At 42.0% G+C, this 17,628-nt stretch overlaps 1 protein-coding gene across 4 annotated transcripts in view; it reads right to left on the bottom strand.

Annotated features, from left to right (window-relative positions):
• RBFOX1 (RNA binding fox-1 homolog 1) overlaps window positions 1-17,628 on the bottom strand; it is a 1,461,257-nt gene that overhangs the window by 909,311 nt on the left and 534,318 nt on the right. For all 4 annotated transcript variants that reach the window (XM_054589559.1, XM_054589558.1, XM_054589557.1 and 1 more), the window contains exon 3: window positions 5,133-5,180. In XM_054589559.1, the coding sequence (XP_054445534.1) occupies window positions 5,133-5,180 (48 nt within the window). The remainder of the gene's footprint in view (window positions 1-5,132; window positions 5,181-17,628) is intronic.

Below are 17,628 nucleotides of genomic sequence, written 5' to 3'. Positions count from 1 at the left end.
TGGGGATAGCCAGAGGGGAGGTTTGTGGTGTGTTTTAAACACCACTAGTTTTACATTAAGTGCCAGATTTTCAGATTGGCTTAGAAAATGGTGACACTGAACTATATTCCACATGGCAACAGGCAGCTGTAGGATAGCCCCTACATATGGGGCCATCACCCTTGAGTTCACTGCTGTCCCCACCACTTCAAGTTACCCTGCAGCCATCCTCTGTCTCTCTTCACTCATTTATGATTTTGGCCCTGGCCTGACAGGCAGGGGAGTTTGTTATTCCCTGACTTAAGCCAAGCATCTCCTCCTCTCTAAACTATTCCTGAAGCCTCCGAGGTCCTATCGGGTGCCCATTTCTCTGAACAGACGTAACACTTTCTTTTCAAAGGAATTTAATCATAAATGGCATGGAATGCCTGTGGGTGCGGACACTAGCAAAAACAAAAATAGAAGTAGCTACCGTTGGTTGAATTCTTATTTTTTGCCACTCATTACCTGTACTATTTTGCAGTCTTGCCAGTTCCTCAAGTCAACTTTTCAAGTGGGTTTTATGATCTCCAGTTCACAGAGAGACCAATGGAGACTGAAGGAAGGGTAAGAAAGCTTCTCTAGGTCACAGAGCTGCTAAGTTGGACAAGTAGGATACAAATCCAGGACTTTCTAGCTCCAAAGCCTGTGGTCAACAACTCCGTTATGTTGACGCCTCTGTTTTAAGCATGGAATGTCTAATTCTTGCCATATACCCTGCTGGGAATACAAAGGTTGGAAACCAAACCAGGTCTTTTGGAAACTGAAACCAGACCGTACCCTGATGCCACTGTCTCTCAGACCAGAGAAGCTGCCATCCCACAGCCATGTGCTCCTGACTCACCAGAGGGTCAGGAGTGACAATTCCATGATCCATCTTACCAGGAGCCAGCAAGAGCTAAAACACTGGGGGCTGAAGGTCATCCCAAGGTGAAAACCAGATTATTTTCTTGGTGATGGGTGAAGATACCAGTTCAGACACAAGTTGTTCCATTGGAAATGATAGTTCTCCTATCGTAGAAATTTCATCCTCCTTGTGTGTGTGTGCGCATGTGTGTGTAAGGCAGTGCAGGGCAGCGTTCTCCGTAAGAACGTGGCCTTGGAAGGAAAAATCTCCCAGTTCAAATCCTGACTTATGCGGCAACTTGAGTGATCTTGGGTAAGTCACTTCACCTCTCTGGCTGTCTGTCTTCTACAGATGCATAGTATGGATCGTGTTGATACTCCCCACGCAGAGCTATTGTGAGTATCTGCAAGTGTCCTCTGTAGGACACCAGATCTAGAATAAGTATTGCAGAAGAAAAAGCTCAGAACTCTCTCAGTGTTAACCAAAGCACAATTGCATCTACCTCCCAATCACAATCAGCTTCAATCAGCCCCAGTCAGAAAGTCACCACAACTTTAAAAACCATTCAAACCACTTCTGTGCAATTTCACAGCGGATCTGAAACTGTTTAGCTGCACCAGGTCAAGCAGTAAGTGAGAAGAGGAAGCCTGTCTGTGTTTATAGCCTTTGACAAATGGGCTCTCATCTCCTCCTGACAGATCCTCCCCCTGACTGATCCATCAGCCTCTTCTCTCATCACCTGAATCGCAGTCTTCATAATAGTATTGAAATTCAGATGGATTTTACACCACAAATAAAAATGAATTTAAATGCCTCCATTCCCCACCAGCAACACGGGTCCTGTAAATGTCAAATGCATGCGGTTTTGCAAAGTCTTACAGCCATTCTGAGTGATGGGTTACCTCCTGCCACCTCTGCTAAATCTGCATTAGCTCTAGGCATTCACCTGCAGGAGGAAACCCTCTGTGCTTCTGCTTCCTACAGAAAGGTGTAAAACATGACCAGCCTTTCAGATCTCCCTGTGACATCCTCTGGGTGATGTCCAGAAGTGGCCAGCAAGCCATCCAAGCACAGCTGCACTCACAGGGGCTCTGCTAATCAGTGGTCTTATAAGCAAAGGAGACACATAAAACGAAGTCACACTCCAATATGGACCATGAATTTCTCTATAAACAACCAGGAGAGGCTCTCCAAACACAGTTAGCTTTTTGTCTTCCAATGGAAAATAGGCATCTAGAATAAAGGAAAACAGAGAAACAGCGGGGAAAGGAAAGTCCTCTTATTCTGTCAACAGTCTCAGAGCAAACCCAGACTGTGCTGACCAAAAAGAGACTTTCTGTATCAAGATGAGGGCTCTCTTCAGCTCTTGAAATTCACTGTTCATCCTCCATCACTATATCTGGCCTAGGATTCAAGGGGAAAATGATTCATCTCCAGGTAAACGGCCCTACTGATGGGATAAAGTGTGACATTGGAGGGGGCTGGCAGGACAGAGTGTATTAGACTTGATAGAAAAATTGAGACCTTGTGTTTTCTAAAGTTCTTTTATCAAGAAAATATTTAACGGTTACACAGACAAAGGTATAACTGTGAGCACACACGCATATCCAGAGGTAGACAGGAAGGAAGGAAAGGTGAAAGAAATATGAAAAGAGAAGGAAAAGGAAAGTTTTTCTTGGAAAGCCACCAAGCCCTGAAGACATCATGATAAGCTTTCTTAACTAAAGGAAATGGAGCTTTAAAGAAAACATGCTGGTTTTCCTTCAGAGCACTCAGCATTTTGTGAAAATTCACCCGGGACCAAGGGGCAGCCTCTTCAGAGGCAGGTTGACTTATTATTTTGGCACCTCTGTCATCTCTTGTCACTTCAATTCCACTTTATCAAATTACTGATTTTGCCAGAAGCATTCGGATTAAACGGAGAAGGACACACACACATGCAGGAGCCAGTACCATCACTTCAACGGTGAAATTTCATGATTATACGTCAGGGTGACAGAAGTCCCAGAGTGCACTGGAGGGACGAGGTGAGGACCACTCCTGCTGCCACAGCCACTGTCACATCACTGCAGGGGCAGGGCGGGTGGGGCAGCGGGTGGGGGAGGGGTGGCACTCCTCTGCAGGGAGGAGAGACGTGGGTGGGCAGCAATGCTGCCACTGTAGGTGATTAGGTTTTGCATCTTGACTTTTTCATTAAGAGACAGGACCTTGATATACAAACTACCTCCAATACCTCACTCCTACTTCCAGCCACATGAGGAGGCCCAGAGAAGAAATAGCCCAAATGTACACACCACAAAAATAAATAAATCAAAAAAGAATTTAGACAGGAAGAAAAGTTTTGTTGAACAGAGCAGTAAAAAGTCCTTAGAGAGTAAGTCAGTGAAAACAGAAGTACGTATTCTGGTAGGTGTGTCTCTAGGTGTCATTCCCATTAGCTGCAGCCAAAGGTTGAGTTGATTCCCATACTGCTGTCATGCGAGGTCAAGTTTAGAAAACAGCATGCTTTAGAAATGAGGCTTTCTTTGAAATGTCTGACTCAACCCACCAGTCCATGACAAAGCACAGAAATATGTGTGTGGCATGTAAGTGTGTGTTTCTCTTTTTTCGAAAACAGCAGAAGCCATGGGCAGCATGATCAATAGCCTTCTCCCTACTGGTGAGCACAACAGAGCGGCCATAGGCCTGGGGCATCATTATCATCATGACATATGAACCAAAGGCTGTTTGGAGAGGTAGACTAGAGCAGTGTGGCTGGCTTTTGTCGCCCAGAGCTTATCCAGCTTGCTCATTTATCTTGTTGGTGATGGAACTGATGTTGTTTTAACAGCATCAGTTCTCCTGGCTTCTTTCAAACACTAGTCACAAAGAAAGTAAAAAAAAGAAAGAAAAATTATTGGGCAGAAACATGCTTGTGAATTCCATAAAAACCCAAGGGAAGTAGAAACATCCTGAATGTGGAAAGCAAGAAAGAGAACGGGCTTTCGCCATGATGTGAGCAGAGTGGTTTGGGCAGATCACTGATAGCAGAGCTGGTGGGAACAAATGAAAAAAATCTATGCACACACATTCAGCGAATGTGGCAGCTCTATTTGTCCAGCTCACAAAGTGCATGCTCACAAGTCTACCAATATGTAAACACGTGGTAAGTGCAACTCAGTGGAAACACGTTTGCTGCAACCCAGAACAACAAATAACTCCAACTGAGAGACAATCATGCAGACTGAGTTTAAGCTGCCATATCATTATTTCCTTCCATGTGAGGAGATTAACACTGCTTAAAAGAATGTTTGGCAATTACTTTTTATTGAAAAGCAAAATTTTGTTTTGAGAAGTTTCCCTTCACCTTATTAATCGGCAGGTGACTAAGCTATCACAAAGTCAGGGCTGAAAATATCTGCTTGAAATAATGACAGCATTAGACAGTAATGGTACAGTTGCAGAGAGAAGAATCTCTCAGAATTATGGATTGATGTCAAAAAAAAAAGCCAGGAGATACGCACCTTCAATTCACTTATTTGACCTCTTCAGATTCAAGACATTAAAGGTAAAATTTGATCTGCACAGATGTTCTTGGCCATGGAAACTTGTGTGAACTCTTGTCAATAGACTGTGAGGATATTCAAGTGCACAACCTTTGTCTAACTTTTTCCTGAGGGGATCCACACCCAGTGTAACAAGAGGATAAATGGGGGTAGGGGACTCTGTGTAGGAAATCTCCTCCCCTCACTGCCCCCCAAAACATCTCATGTAAGTAGATTTACACCACAGAAAGTGGCTGCTCTTGTGAATGTGTCATGGTGGAAACTGAGGCAGACTCTTTCAACCCAAAGTGCGTAGATCAAACACAGGGACATACCCTGAAAACCCCAGGATTGCACATCCTATATATTCTATTTAATATTATTAAATATGTGATATGTTACATTATATGTAATCATCAACAATATTCAACTACAAGGTAAAATGAGTTAAAGAACAAATGGGCTATTTTCCTGAAGAGAAGTATATGACTAAAATAAAAATCAGCACCAATTTTTAAAGTAAATTATATTATGCACTCTGCAGTGAAGTCATCAGAAGTAACACAGATTGTAAGGAAAAGAATGACAAGCAATTAAAAGTACAATTGTCTTTACATGTCCAACATCGGTGCATGTGTAGCCTTTGAAAGCCATCATCCAGCAAGGTGCGCCTTAAACACTCAGTTCAAATCACTGAGTTCTCGCTTTGTTTGAAACCGAAACAATGAAAAATATTGACTTACCTTTCTGTCCTCTATTTCCACGCAGGTATTGCAGTCTGCTTTGATATCCTGAGAGGAGGAGAAAAGAGAGAAAGAGAGAACAAGAGTCAGACTTATGGTCAGGGAACATTCAGCAGCGTTGTTGAAATGCCCTTTAAAATAATAAAGAGCTCACCCTCCTAGCAGGGTTTCTCGAGCCATTGCTCTTTATAGCGCTTTTTAGAAGTATATGCCTTGGTGTTTGCATTAGAGACATATGGATGTCATAACAAAGCTTTATTACATGCAGATGTGGAGTAAAGGCAAAAGCTATGGATCAGAGGCCACAACAAAGAGAAGCTGATGGTTCATATAATAATATGCTCCCCAGACACCTTTGTTCACATCAGCAAAGACTGCCCTTAATCAGACTTAATGTCTCTCATTCCAAATTTAGGTTAGTCAAATCATTCTCCCTTCAACACAAAACCATCATGGTCTATTTTTTATCTTTCTCTCCACCCATCTGTCCATTTATTCATCCATCCAGCCAGCCATCCATCCACTGTCTAGCCATCCTCCATTATCCACCCATCCATCCATCCATCCTTATTTATTGCACACCTACTTTTTAATGCATTTTTTTTTCTTGTTGCTCTTGAATGTAATGGTGAAAAGAAAAAAAGAAAAAAAAAAAACATGGTTCCAACCCTCAAGGAATTCACCAATTAGATGGAATGGTAGACACACTCACACAAACAACTGTGACATCACTCATTTACTCATTAAAAAAGTATGCATGCAGTACCTATTGCTTGCAAGGCCTAGCTCTAGGCATGGGAGACTCAAAAACATTCCAAACACATAGAAAGCCCTTTTCTGGCACTCTGTTAGAAAAGCATACAATAAAAAGAAATGTCAATAAATGTTTGCTCTGTTAGAAGAAGATACGTATGAACAAAATAAAGCAGGGAGAAGAGGATGGGAAATGTTCAAAGTAGGAGAATAAAATTTTAAATTATAAGCAGAAGCAGCAACTGAGTAAAGGCTTGAAGAAAGTTGTGGAATGGGCCATGGGGCCCTCTGGGGAAGCGGCATCTCTGGGGCAAATGTGTGAGACAAGGTCAGGCTGGAGGAAGGAGGCCGTTGTGGCAGGATGGAAGTAAATCCGGGAATAGTGGGAGATGAGATCAGTGAAGAACCACTCAGAATTACGTTTTTTCTTATTTGAATAAAATACACATAACATTTACTCTTTTTAACCATTTTTCAGTCTATAATTCAGCAACATTAGGCACATGCACATTGTTGTACAACCATCTCCAAAATCCATCTCCAAACATTTTTACTTTCTCAAGCAAAATCCCTGTCCCCATTGAACAAGTCCTCATTCTTCTTCCCCACAGCCCCTGGAAACCACATTTTACTTTCTGTTTCTGTGAATTTGACTACCTGGGTGTGTCTTCTAGGGCTGCCTATCAAAATTCCACACACTGGGTGGCTTAAACAACAGTTTATTTCCTCGCAATGCTGGAGGCTAGAAGTCCAAAGTCAAAGTGCTGTTTTAAGTGTTTTTTGGTGAAACCTCTCTTCCAAGCTTACAGATATCCATCTTCTCATGGTGCCTTCACGTGGTCTCCTCTCTGTGTGCACAAGAGAGAGAGGTATTTCTGGTGCCTCCTCCTCTTTTATAAGGGCACCACTCTTATCAGATAGCGGACCCACCCTTGTGACCTTATTTAACCTTAATTACCTTCTTAAAGGCCCTCCATCCAAATACAGTCACATTGGAGGTTAAGGGTTTCAACTTATAAAGGGGGAGGGTGGTACACAATTCAGTCTATAATACTCATAGGAGAGGAAACACATAATATTAGCTCTTTGGTGTCTGACTTACTTCATTTAGCATAATGTCTTCATCCAAGGTTTATCCATGCAGTCACATGTGGAAGAATTTCGTTCTTGATATAGCATCACTCATCCATTGAAGGACACTGGGTTGTTTCCACCTTTGAGCTCTTGTGAATACTGCTGCTATGAACACAGGTGTATACATATCTGCTCAAGTCACAGGTTTCAAATCTTTTGCCTATAGGCCCAGATGAGATATGGAATTGCTGGATCATAAGCTAATTCTATTAGAAACTGTCATATTGTTTTCCACAGTGGCTGCACCATTTTACATCCCTGCCAGCAGTGCACAAGGATTCCTCTTATTCCACATGCTCATGAGAACTTCACTCAGTTGTTTTCACTCAGGTTTTGAGGAGAGGACAGACATGATCTGATTTCAGTTTTAATGGAATAGAAAGTTGAGAACCAAGAGTGCCAGTGAGGAGACCAGCTCGGGTGATGATGTTTCAGATGGTAGTGGCTGGGAAATGGCACGGCAGGGGAGTGGTCAGAGTCTGGACAGAGTCACCGGATGTCCTGACAGATTGATGTGGACTGTGAAGATAAGAAGGTCAGGGACCATTCCTAGGTTTCTGGCCTGAGCGTGGGCTAAGTTAAGTCTATTCTCTCACCAAGAAGTAGCTGGCTTTATTCTGCTGATGTGTATCATTAAACACAATTAATACAAGTGGAAGGCCATCGCCATAGTGATTTATTAAATGCAGCAAGTACTAGACCTGTGTGAATCCAGAGTGGAACAAATTGGGCCATATCATAAGGCGAAGATTTTGTTTTCTTTATAAGAGACTTTGAACAGCAGCAGAGTGGGATCAAAACAGTGAGCAATGATTGAAAGCCCCTTTGGTGCCGGGTGCGGTGCTAGGTGTATATCATATTTGCCTCTAAACTCCCCACAACCAGACAAGGAGACAAGGGTGACAATGTTTAGTTTTCAGCATATAAAAAATCAAGGTGAGTAATTATGTAACTCATCCTGGAGCCTAACTGTACCTAGAAGTGGTTTCTAACATCAGCACTTTCCTCTCAGGTGATTTCAGTTATTTTAGTCAAGGTGGTCGGTCAGTCTGCATAACGCAGACCATGTGTCTCATTGCTTCCCTTGCTATGGGGAGGGACCATCATCTAAAGTGAAAATATCTAGAGAAGAGGCACAGCCATGGTTCCCAAAGTGTGCTCCTCAAATCAGCAGCACAGCATCCCTTGGGAACTTGTTAAAAATGCAGATTTGTGGGCTCCATCCCAGACCTAGTGAATCAGAACCTCTGGGCCAGGGCACAGAAGTCTGTATGTTAGCAAGTGCTCCAGGGAGTTCTGCTGTGGGCTCAAGGCTGAAGCGCTACAGGCCAGTGTATGGCTAGTTAGCAATTCCTGTCCTGGTATCAGATCCTAGCCCCTGAAGTAAGACTTCACCAGCTAATAGCTGTGTAGCCTTAGGCAAGTCTCTTCACCTTTCAAAGCCTCAGTTTCCTCATCTGTTACACAGGGGTAATGAGAAGAACTTGCTGTCCAAAGTGGGGTATATACCCCAGCGACTACATTATCATCAGGAAGTTTGTTCAAATGCAGCACCTCAGCCTTCATGTCAGATATCCTGAATCAGTATCCACATTTTCACAGATGTGTGGGCTGAATATTTGTGTCCCTTGCAAGGACACAGGCTGAAGCCCTAACTCCCAGTGTGGCTGTATATTGGAAAGGGGTCTCTCAGGAAATAAGTAAGGTTAAATGAGGTCGTAAGAGTAGGGCCCTGATCTGATAGGATTTGTGCCCTTATAAGAAGAGGTGCCCGAGATTGCTCGCTCTCTCTCTTCGCAGGCACACATGGAGGAAAGGCCATGTGAGGACACAGGAGAAGGCAGCTATTTGCAAGCCAGGAAGAGAGTCCTCACCCGAACCCAAGCATGGTGGCGCCCTAATCTCAAACTTCCAGCCTCCAGAACTGTAAGAAAATAAATTTCTGTTGTGGAAAACACCCAGTCTGTGGTATTTTGTCATGGCAGCTTGATCAGATTAAGAAGATTCCCAGATAATCTACAGGCACAGCCCTGACACTTGAGGTCACTGTCTTCTCACTCATGCTCCCATTTTCACAGCTGAGGCCTCTGAGTGACTCTGGACGCTGAGTCAGTAAAGGCCCCTTGCTCTTCCAAAGAACTCTCTTTGCATTCATCTTCTAAGAACCATAAAGAGAAAGCAGAGATTAATTCGGTATGGGAGTGATGAAAAACATAGATTATTTTTAAACCTAAGAGATGCCATCTAGAAACAAGGAAGAACAAGTAGATCCCTGTGGCTTTTTTGGTGGTGTTGTTGTCATTTCAACCAGGGGAAGCATGCATTTCCTTTTTTCCCTCAAGTGAAAATATGTTGAATTTGCAGGACTAGGTCCATATCTGATTTTGATTTACCCACCAGAAGTGGCAGGTGTTAATCAACTACCTAACAAAATCAATAAACCAAAGGCAGGTTTTTGTTTTTAATTTGCCACTGAGGACCCACACAAGCGATGGAAAAAAGCCATCTGGCAGCATCAGAGCTCTTGCCATAGCCCTAAGATTATTCAATTTATTCTTGTCAGGATTAATTTACTAAGCCCAAGCTGGATTTTTTATTTAGATGATATTGTTGGTTTGTCATCCACTGCAGATCCACGCAGGAGGTGCCCCAGGGGATGGCACTTGCTTCTGAACAATGTTAGACTCAAATTGGAAAAATGTCACTTTGGTGGGAACAAATTATAGTTCGAATCGCTCCGCATAGAGCTGGTATCTCCATATGGGCTCCCACCTGACCTTTTCTGAACCAGCATAGCTGCGTAAATGCTTCAGTCCCATTCAAAGATGTCACTTGGAAAACAACTCAACTACTTAAGTGCTAAATATGAGTTTGGAGCCATGCACTTATCACCAAGCAATCGATTTCCCAACAGAAGCCAGCCATTCTCCTTTCTGCAGCCAGAAAACCCCGAGCAGTGACTCAATCACTGGCCACAGACTGGCTTTCAAATGCACTATGGGGTCACATGCTTGGGCTCTGCCACAGTAGTGTGAGACTGTGCCTCAATGTACCTATCTGTAAAATAAGGGTGACAATGGTGACGGCCTCCTTTGTTTTGAGGCAAAGAGCTTAGCATGTGACAAGCCATTGGTCAATGTCAGCTGTCCCTGGTGACACCCTCTGTAAGTCTTTGCAAGACCTGGTTCCAACTGGAGTAGGGAGAACTTAAAAACAGTTCTATTTTTAAGTTTTCTCTTCTAAGGTTTCTTAGTTCTTCAGGCTTTCAGACATCAAAGCACTCATGTGTCTGTTCTTTTCAGAAGCTGCCCTCTCTTCCGAGAGAAGTTTCTTTTCTTCTGCACTTGTGTGTTGGTTGTTTCTAAGGAGTTTTGTAGGTCAGGGTTATTTACGCCTACCACGCAGGACACCATCACCCTGAATCGTGGATTGGTGTCACTCACAGCTCTGAAATCCCCAGGAGCTTTAGCTGTGAGCAGGTCTCAGAAATCTCCAGGTCTCTGTGAGCAGGTGGAAAGAAATGTCTATCAATTGAGGGGGGGATCCAGAAGGTAGAGGCCTGTAGTGTGTTCCATAGTAATCCCTCAAAAGGGATGCCCAGATCCTCATCCCTGGACCTGTGAATGTGACTTTATTTGGAAATTGTCTTTGCAGATGTAATTACAAATCTTGCGATGAGATTGTCCTGGATTATCTGAGTGAGCCATAAATCCAATGAAGAGTGCCTTCTTAAGAGACAGAGAGAGAAAAAAGGCCATGTGAAGACAGGCAAGGATTGGAGCCATGCGGCCACAGGCCAAGGAGAGCCAGCGGCCACCAGGAGCTGGAAGAGGCAGGATGGATTCTCCTGTACAGGCTACAGCAGACATGCAGCCCTGCTGACACCTTGATCTTGGACTTCTGTCTTACAGAACAATGAAGGGATACATTTATGTTGTTTTAAGCCACTAAATTTGCGATAATTGTTTTACAGATGCCACAGGAAACTAATCAAAAGCCAGGAGGAACTTCCAGTACAAATCTCTTTCTGAGACTTGGCTACCTATCACTGAGAAAAGGAAGGTAAGATCCAGAGACTACCCCCTGTAATCCATGCCCAAGGGGAGAAGAGAAACCCTTTAACAAGAGCCCCCAGGCAGCCACAGGCTGTTGTGCTCTTGGTGCCTGTGTTTTCAGAAGACAGTCACTGAAACCTCTCATTTAATGATTTCAGTTATCGGTCCTGGAAGGGCAATGGCAAGATCGGAGTGCTTATATTTGACACAAGAGTGGCGGAGGGACCATGCATCTTCAACGCAGCATTGTTCTCCTGGCCCCAGGTACTCGCAAAGTCCCAGAGAGTGTTCACAGGAAACACTTGCAGCTTACGTCATCTCTGGGGACCTGGGGGCGACACAGCCAAAGATTCATCTGACAAACCCAATTCGGTCTTATGATCAACTAGCCTGCTGCTGGGGACGAGAGATCCATGTGTTTCCTCCTCCTTTTCAAATAGAAAATAAATGGTATGGCAACACAGTTTAACATTACGAAAGAGTGCATTTCCAAAAAGAATTCAGCATCACATTTAAATTCTGAATCAAAGTCGTGTACAATAAGAAAAATAATTTTGTCTCCACATGTCTAGCTTCTTGGATGAAGACTCCCTCCAATAATAAAAGACAGATTAACAGGATAAAAACAAACAGAAGTTCACTGGTGTGTGTAACCCCTCTATACATTAGAGAGAGCCAGGAAAATTGAGTAACTCCCAAAATGGCCCAAGTCATCACCTTAAGGATCACCTACGTTAAAAACAAAAGATATGGTGGGGAGGCCAATTATTGGGAGGTTACCAGGAAAAAACAGTAAACAAGGGTATGGTTGTTTTGCAGATTTAAGTCATTTTGTCTCCAAAGATAAGAGTTTCTGGAGATTCAATCACCCTTTCTTTCCCTAGTGCAGGGAGGAAACACCCTTACAAATGGAGATTTCCCTTACAAATGTAAATTTCTCTTACAAAAGGATACCTCCTGTTCTGTCCTCAGAGATTCCCTTTTAACTGCAGCTGCTCAAAAATAATCACCCCCATATAATCCTTCTGCCAAAAAGACATATTTTGAGGTGGTATATCCTGCCCCGCTTCAGTTGGAAATGGTTTCCTTCCCACCAGCAGTTTTTCTCATAGTTTGAACATTCAAGTTTCTTATTGTTCTAAGAATAATAAGTGCTTCTCATTTAAAAGAAGGCAACCAATAGGAACTTAAATTCTTGGACTTGGAATACAGTGGTGATTTACTGCAACCTGAATTCTTAATCTTTTTCAGCTTAATAAATACTCAGACTTTAAAAATGAACATAAGCCACAAAGACCATTTGGCCTAGTGCTCCCACTTTGCAGCTGAGAAAACTGAGCTTCAGAGAGAGGGTAGGGAATTGGCTTTGTCAGTTAAAGATATGAGGTGGATCGAAATCCATCTGGACAGTTAAAGATATGAGATGAATTGAAATCTATCTGGCCTACCTGCTAAGTACTTTATGTTTTCCTATATACCACATATTATCTTTGACTCTATGTATTTAAATCATTGATCTAAATTTAATTGCCTTAACTAAGGATAATGATTTTGATTCAACTTTTAAAAAATTGAATGATTGTATTGTCTTGTAACCACAGTTGGTGCAAATTTGAAGTCATGTATGCCTTTCAGCTTAATTCTTCAGCCTGTGTACTCAACTAAAAAGACCAAGATTCCAATAATGTCGTTTGAATGCACGAAGAGTAGTCTAAAACGTGTGCACTGACTTATTTTACCCACTTCATAACAGGTATCCCATTCAGTGGCTCAGCTCCTGTAATACCACACGCGGCCAGCAGATGGGAGCAAATAACTTCGCAAAACATCAAAAGCTCCGCGCAATAGACCACAGTCCAAATCACCGGGTCTGTAAACTTCTTGAAATACTGCAATCTCTCTGCTCCTTCAAAATTTCAGTCTCAGATGACGATGTGTTTTAATTAATAAGCCTTAATTACTTACCAGGAATGTGATAATTCGAGGAGGCATTTTATTAGTATGTGTTAAAGAAGTTTCAGTATGGCAGAGATCCCTGTTTCAAGGCACAGGATATTCTAAAAACACTAAGGTTTTGATCTAAATGTGAGGAAAATCAAGAATTTAAGAGCTATTTCACCTGAAATCATACAAATGGCAAAAAGAAATACATAAACTAAGATCTCAGCATAAAATCATTCAACCAACAGAGTCAAATATGCCTTATTTGGCTAGGTCAGAAAGCAAAGTTGCTGACTTTATAAATATTTATTTGGAGGCATTTTAAGGGGGTTCAGGAAATGTTTTCATTGAGAGGGTGGAGCAGGAGAGATCTGTACAGCCAGAAAGACCACGGAACAATTCCCAAGCCCAGCTTTTAGGCAAATAATGAGAGCAGGGCACTCATCCAGAAGTTTGTCTTTTTTCTCTTGAGGATGACACCCTCACCGCCATGAATCATTTTGTTCTCTATATCCTCTTTTTTATGCAGCTTGGTTATCAGGGGACACGAGCGAGGTGGCAGGGGCCCTGGCCACCCAGGGCTGTTGGCTCAGCACAATTGAATTTGATGCGGAGGAAGGCTGCGCCCCTCAGGTGGGAGCAATGTGTCAGGAGGTGAACTCAAACCCCGGGTCTGTTTGCAAATACGAGCTATGCATCGGCATCACAGCAGGAGTGTAATGAGAGCGCTTTTAATTAACTGTAAAAGTAATTACCCATATTAGATGTAAATCGCACTTGTTTTTACATGAGGTGAATAATTCCAGTGCAGCATTTAAGAATAATACTTCTGGAGGAGCTGTGGGCTGCAAACTCTCTCAAATCAGTGTGCTTAAGAACAGTGTGGAGGAGAAAAATGCCAACCCAGGAAGCGTTGGCCTTGCCACCTGGCTGCTTCCCTTTACATTTATCTCAGGCCCCAGCATCTAAACACACCCTCTCCGCAAGCAGCTGTAGACTCAGAGAAGCGCCAGGGCAAAAGCTTCCAAATCTCGTAAGTTTGTTTGTTTTTGGCTTTTGGCTTGTAGCCTCTTGGAAGAGCCCCAGCACTTCCTTTGACGGGCTTTTGTGAATATTTAAAGAATAGGAACCAGAGGGAAGATGGAGAAAGAAGGCTAACAGGCCGATGGTGTGTGCCCTCCATGAGCTAAAGGGGACACAGCAACGAGCGGATTGTGAAGGAGGAAGCAGCTGTGCGAGCAGCCGAGCAAGCCCCGCAGTGATCCCAGGGGCCCGGCCCAGAGGCTGGCGACTGGGCTTGGAAGTCCCCAGGCAGAACTTCTGATGAGGATAGACGTCTGCCTCCCCAGTCCTGAAGCAGAAAGGCCACGTTCCCTGGGATTCATAAATAGCAGGAGAAAAGGACAGAGGTCTGGGAGGCAGTGCAGGTAAAACCACACTCCTTGAGGGGGGAACTGTGTTCAGGTGTCTTCCTCTGGGCTCTGAAATTCCCCTGACTTAGAAAAGACTGAGGTGGGCTCCTGAACCTCCTGTTTGAGCCACAGTGAAGCATAAACAGGCAGGATGGAGTTTGCAAATATGAAATTACTGGGTAATTATTTATACTTCGATAGGCACCTTCATTAAGGGATTTGAGGATGTAATTATCAAATTGAAGTTTAGCACACTCCAGTTAAGCAACTGATCTGAATATCAGGAAAGAGGGCTGCAGGAAGGCGAGCGTACCCCATCCGGTCCATGTGTAACTTAGGAGTCAATCAGGTTCCTTCCAAAAAGAAACTTGGCCCGTCCCTTGGAAGAGCATGACTACCAATGTGGTTTCTTTTCCTGCCTATCACCTCACTGCCTTTGGGTTTGTGTTGCCATTGTGTTGCTATTAATGCTTGTTTTTGATCTTTGCCTTAGAAGGACCCAAAGAGGGAAGGAACTAAAGCAGGGAAAATACTGGTTTGAGATGATGCCCAGAGAACTTCCAGTTCAAGATCAACCGAGAGAGAAGTCAGAACTGGAATTTGTGTCTCCTACAGGAAGCTTTTTTTTTTTTTTTTTAATAGGGCCATGCATGTTTTCTCAGGTCTCTTATACCTGATATATCCTAAATGTATCTGCTTCCCACACTGTTCATATAAAGCAGTAATTTCAACCGGAGTGCGGCAAGAATTTTTAAAACATGCAGTATCTGACTATTTAGTCTGGGGCACTGACCCCTTGTCCTTTAGACTGTCAAATAAAAAAATGGCAACAACCAATGCATCAGTAACTATTTGGTGTGAATGGATCAAAGCTATACTTTTCTTTTTGTCAGATTGGCAAAAAATATTTTTTTTGGTTTGCTGCAGAATTTTAGTAATTAGTTTATGTGTTCCATGAAATGAAAAAGGTTGAAAATTGCTGATCTAAAGAATTCAAAATAAGAAAGAAAATAAGAAAATACAGCCTAGTTAATTAGTATACCAACCTCTTAAGGAAATGAGACACAGTGAACATTTGGCTCTACTAAGATAATGAAATAATTCACAATGATTATTAGAAGAAAAATGCAATGAGAAGTCACACTGTAATTTCACCTCCACATGTAGATCAAAATACATAAGAGAGAAACCTCAGGAATGAATCTACCCCGTTTCAAATCCTGACTTTTCCGCTTAATAGATACATGGCTTTACAGGACAAATTCTCTGTGCCTCAGTTTCTGTCTTTGAGAAATGAGTTAATTTTTTCGTGATACCATTAGGCTGGTCTTAATATTGAGATACAGAGAGTAAGGTGCTGTCACATAGTTAAGAGTCAGAATGCTTGTTATTACAATTGCAATTTTTAATTTAATTTTATTTAAATATAATTATATACTATTCTGTGCATTATATACATAATTTTATTGTAATTCCTCTTTTTTATTCTCACTATATGATGCCTCTAAACACTGCCTGTATTCTTCCAGGTTATAGTTATTGCAGTCTATTACATGATCCCTGAGATGCAATTTTTAAAATGACTGACTAGTCTCAACCTGGCTGGTGTGGCTCATTTGGTTGGGTGTCATCCTGCAAAGTGAAAGTTCGCTAGGTTGATTCCCAGTCATGCCTACGTTGCGGCTTCAGTCCCTGGTTGTGGCATGAATGAGAGGAAACTGATCATTGTTTCTCTCTCACATCGATGTTTCTGGCCCTCTCTTTCTCCCTCTTTCCCTCTCTAAAAATAAATATGTTTTTTAAAAAGTTAAAAATAAGTAAATAAAAGGACTAACTTCCTAGGAATTGATGCTGGTAGATGGCCTATCTCAACATCCACCATTCTTGAAAGGATCCAAACACCAGGACTAAACAAAGCCACTCAATTGAATATTTAATTTCCTCTTAGGAATCAGATATTCCATAAAGACATCCAATGGTCAAGGCAAGATTTATGTCAATTAGAGAAGGCACAGCACAGGTGGAGTTCAATAGAGTTGTGCAAACTATGTCACCTGTTGCCTATACAGAGATAAGCTGCCAGTTTCTAAGAAATGACTCTGCTCTGAGACATTGACAAAGCTGTGCTGGTTGCTGGTGGTGCCACTCCCCTTGGCAGATGACATTTGCAGTATCCATGTAGGTGGTCGTGATCTTGTCAACCACAGTCTCTTGGGAAGCAATGTTTTCTGCCCCTGGGACCTTGGTGTGGCATTTTGCTTTCTGGCAGAAAATGGCTAGTAGCCCCTTCCACAAGAATAAGGAATCAACTCTTTGTTCCAGGAATACAAACTTTATTGTTGACCACCTTAAGCAATCTACATGGCCAGAATGCCATGCTCAAACTAAACCAACGTGGACTTGTAATAGTTATGGATGTCTCTTTGTTTCTGTCAATGTTCTATACTTTGGAATGGGTGTCAGGAAGAAGATAATGCTAAGTGTAGACTATTTGCTATCAGAGGGCTAAACATTATACAAACTGCTGTTATAGAAAGAAATCTTATAAATCAATCTTTGTGTTATATCCCTTCATTCATCAAAGAACATAAAATCATTTTCTTGGTTTAGCTTCCAGTGGAATATTTCTAAGTTTGATGCCATAGGACTAAGAGTCAACACAAAAGAAATAAATGTTTATTTTTTATTATAATAAATGTTTAAGTTTAAATACTTGGACTTGGAATACCTGACACCCAAGAGTGAATTAAAAAAATTATCAGATAAATAACAATTTAAGGTTTTTCAGAAAAGTAAAATAGAGAAGAAAAACAAATGTGTGTTCTTTCCAATGCCATGAAATTCACTAGTAACCCTTTCTACAAAACACATACATCAATCAGTTCTTACACGAGTGCAAAATATATATGTATGTATAGATCTTAATATAGACAGTTTAGGATAATTATATTGCTCTGCTTCTTCTTCCTCCCTGGATGCCATGTTTACTTGCAGAACCTGTTACTTGGTTCTTATCCCCAATACAGGAGTTAAGAATATACCCCCTTGATTGTCGAACCACTGAACTGTACACATAAAACTAATACATAATAATAATAAAAAAAGAATTGACTCTTAAAAAAACCAAACACTAATGACTAAAAATAAGAAAAGAAAAAAATATCTCCTTTGAAGATTTGGTTACTTTCTATTTTGCATTGG

Source organism: Pteronotus mesoamericanus, unplaced genomic scaffold, assembly GCF_021234165.1.
Source record: "Pteronotus mesoamericanus isolate MK-2021 breed Mesoamerican mustached bat unplaced genomic scaffold, CSHL_Meso_final scaffold_167, whole genome shotgun sequence".
NCBI lineage: Eukaryota > Metazoa > Chordata > Mammalia > Chiroptera > Mormoopidae > Pteronotus > Pteronotus mesoamericanus.
Note: the sequence above shows the minus strand (reverse complement) of the source record. Positions and strands in the feature narration are given on the sequence as shown.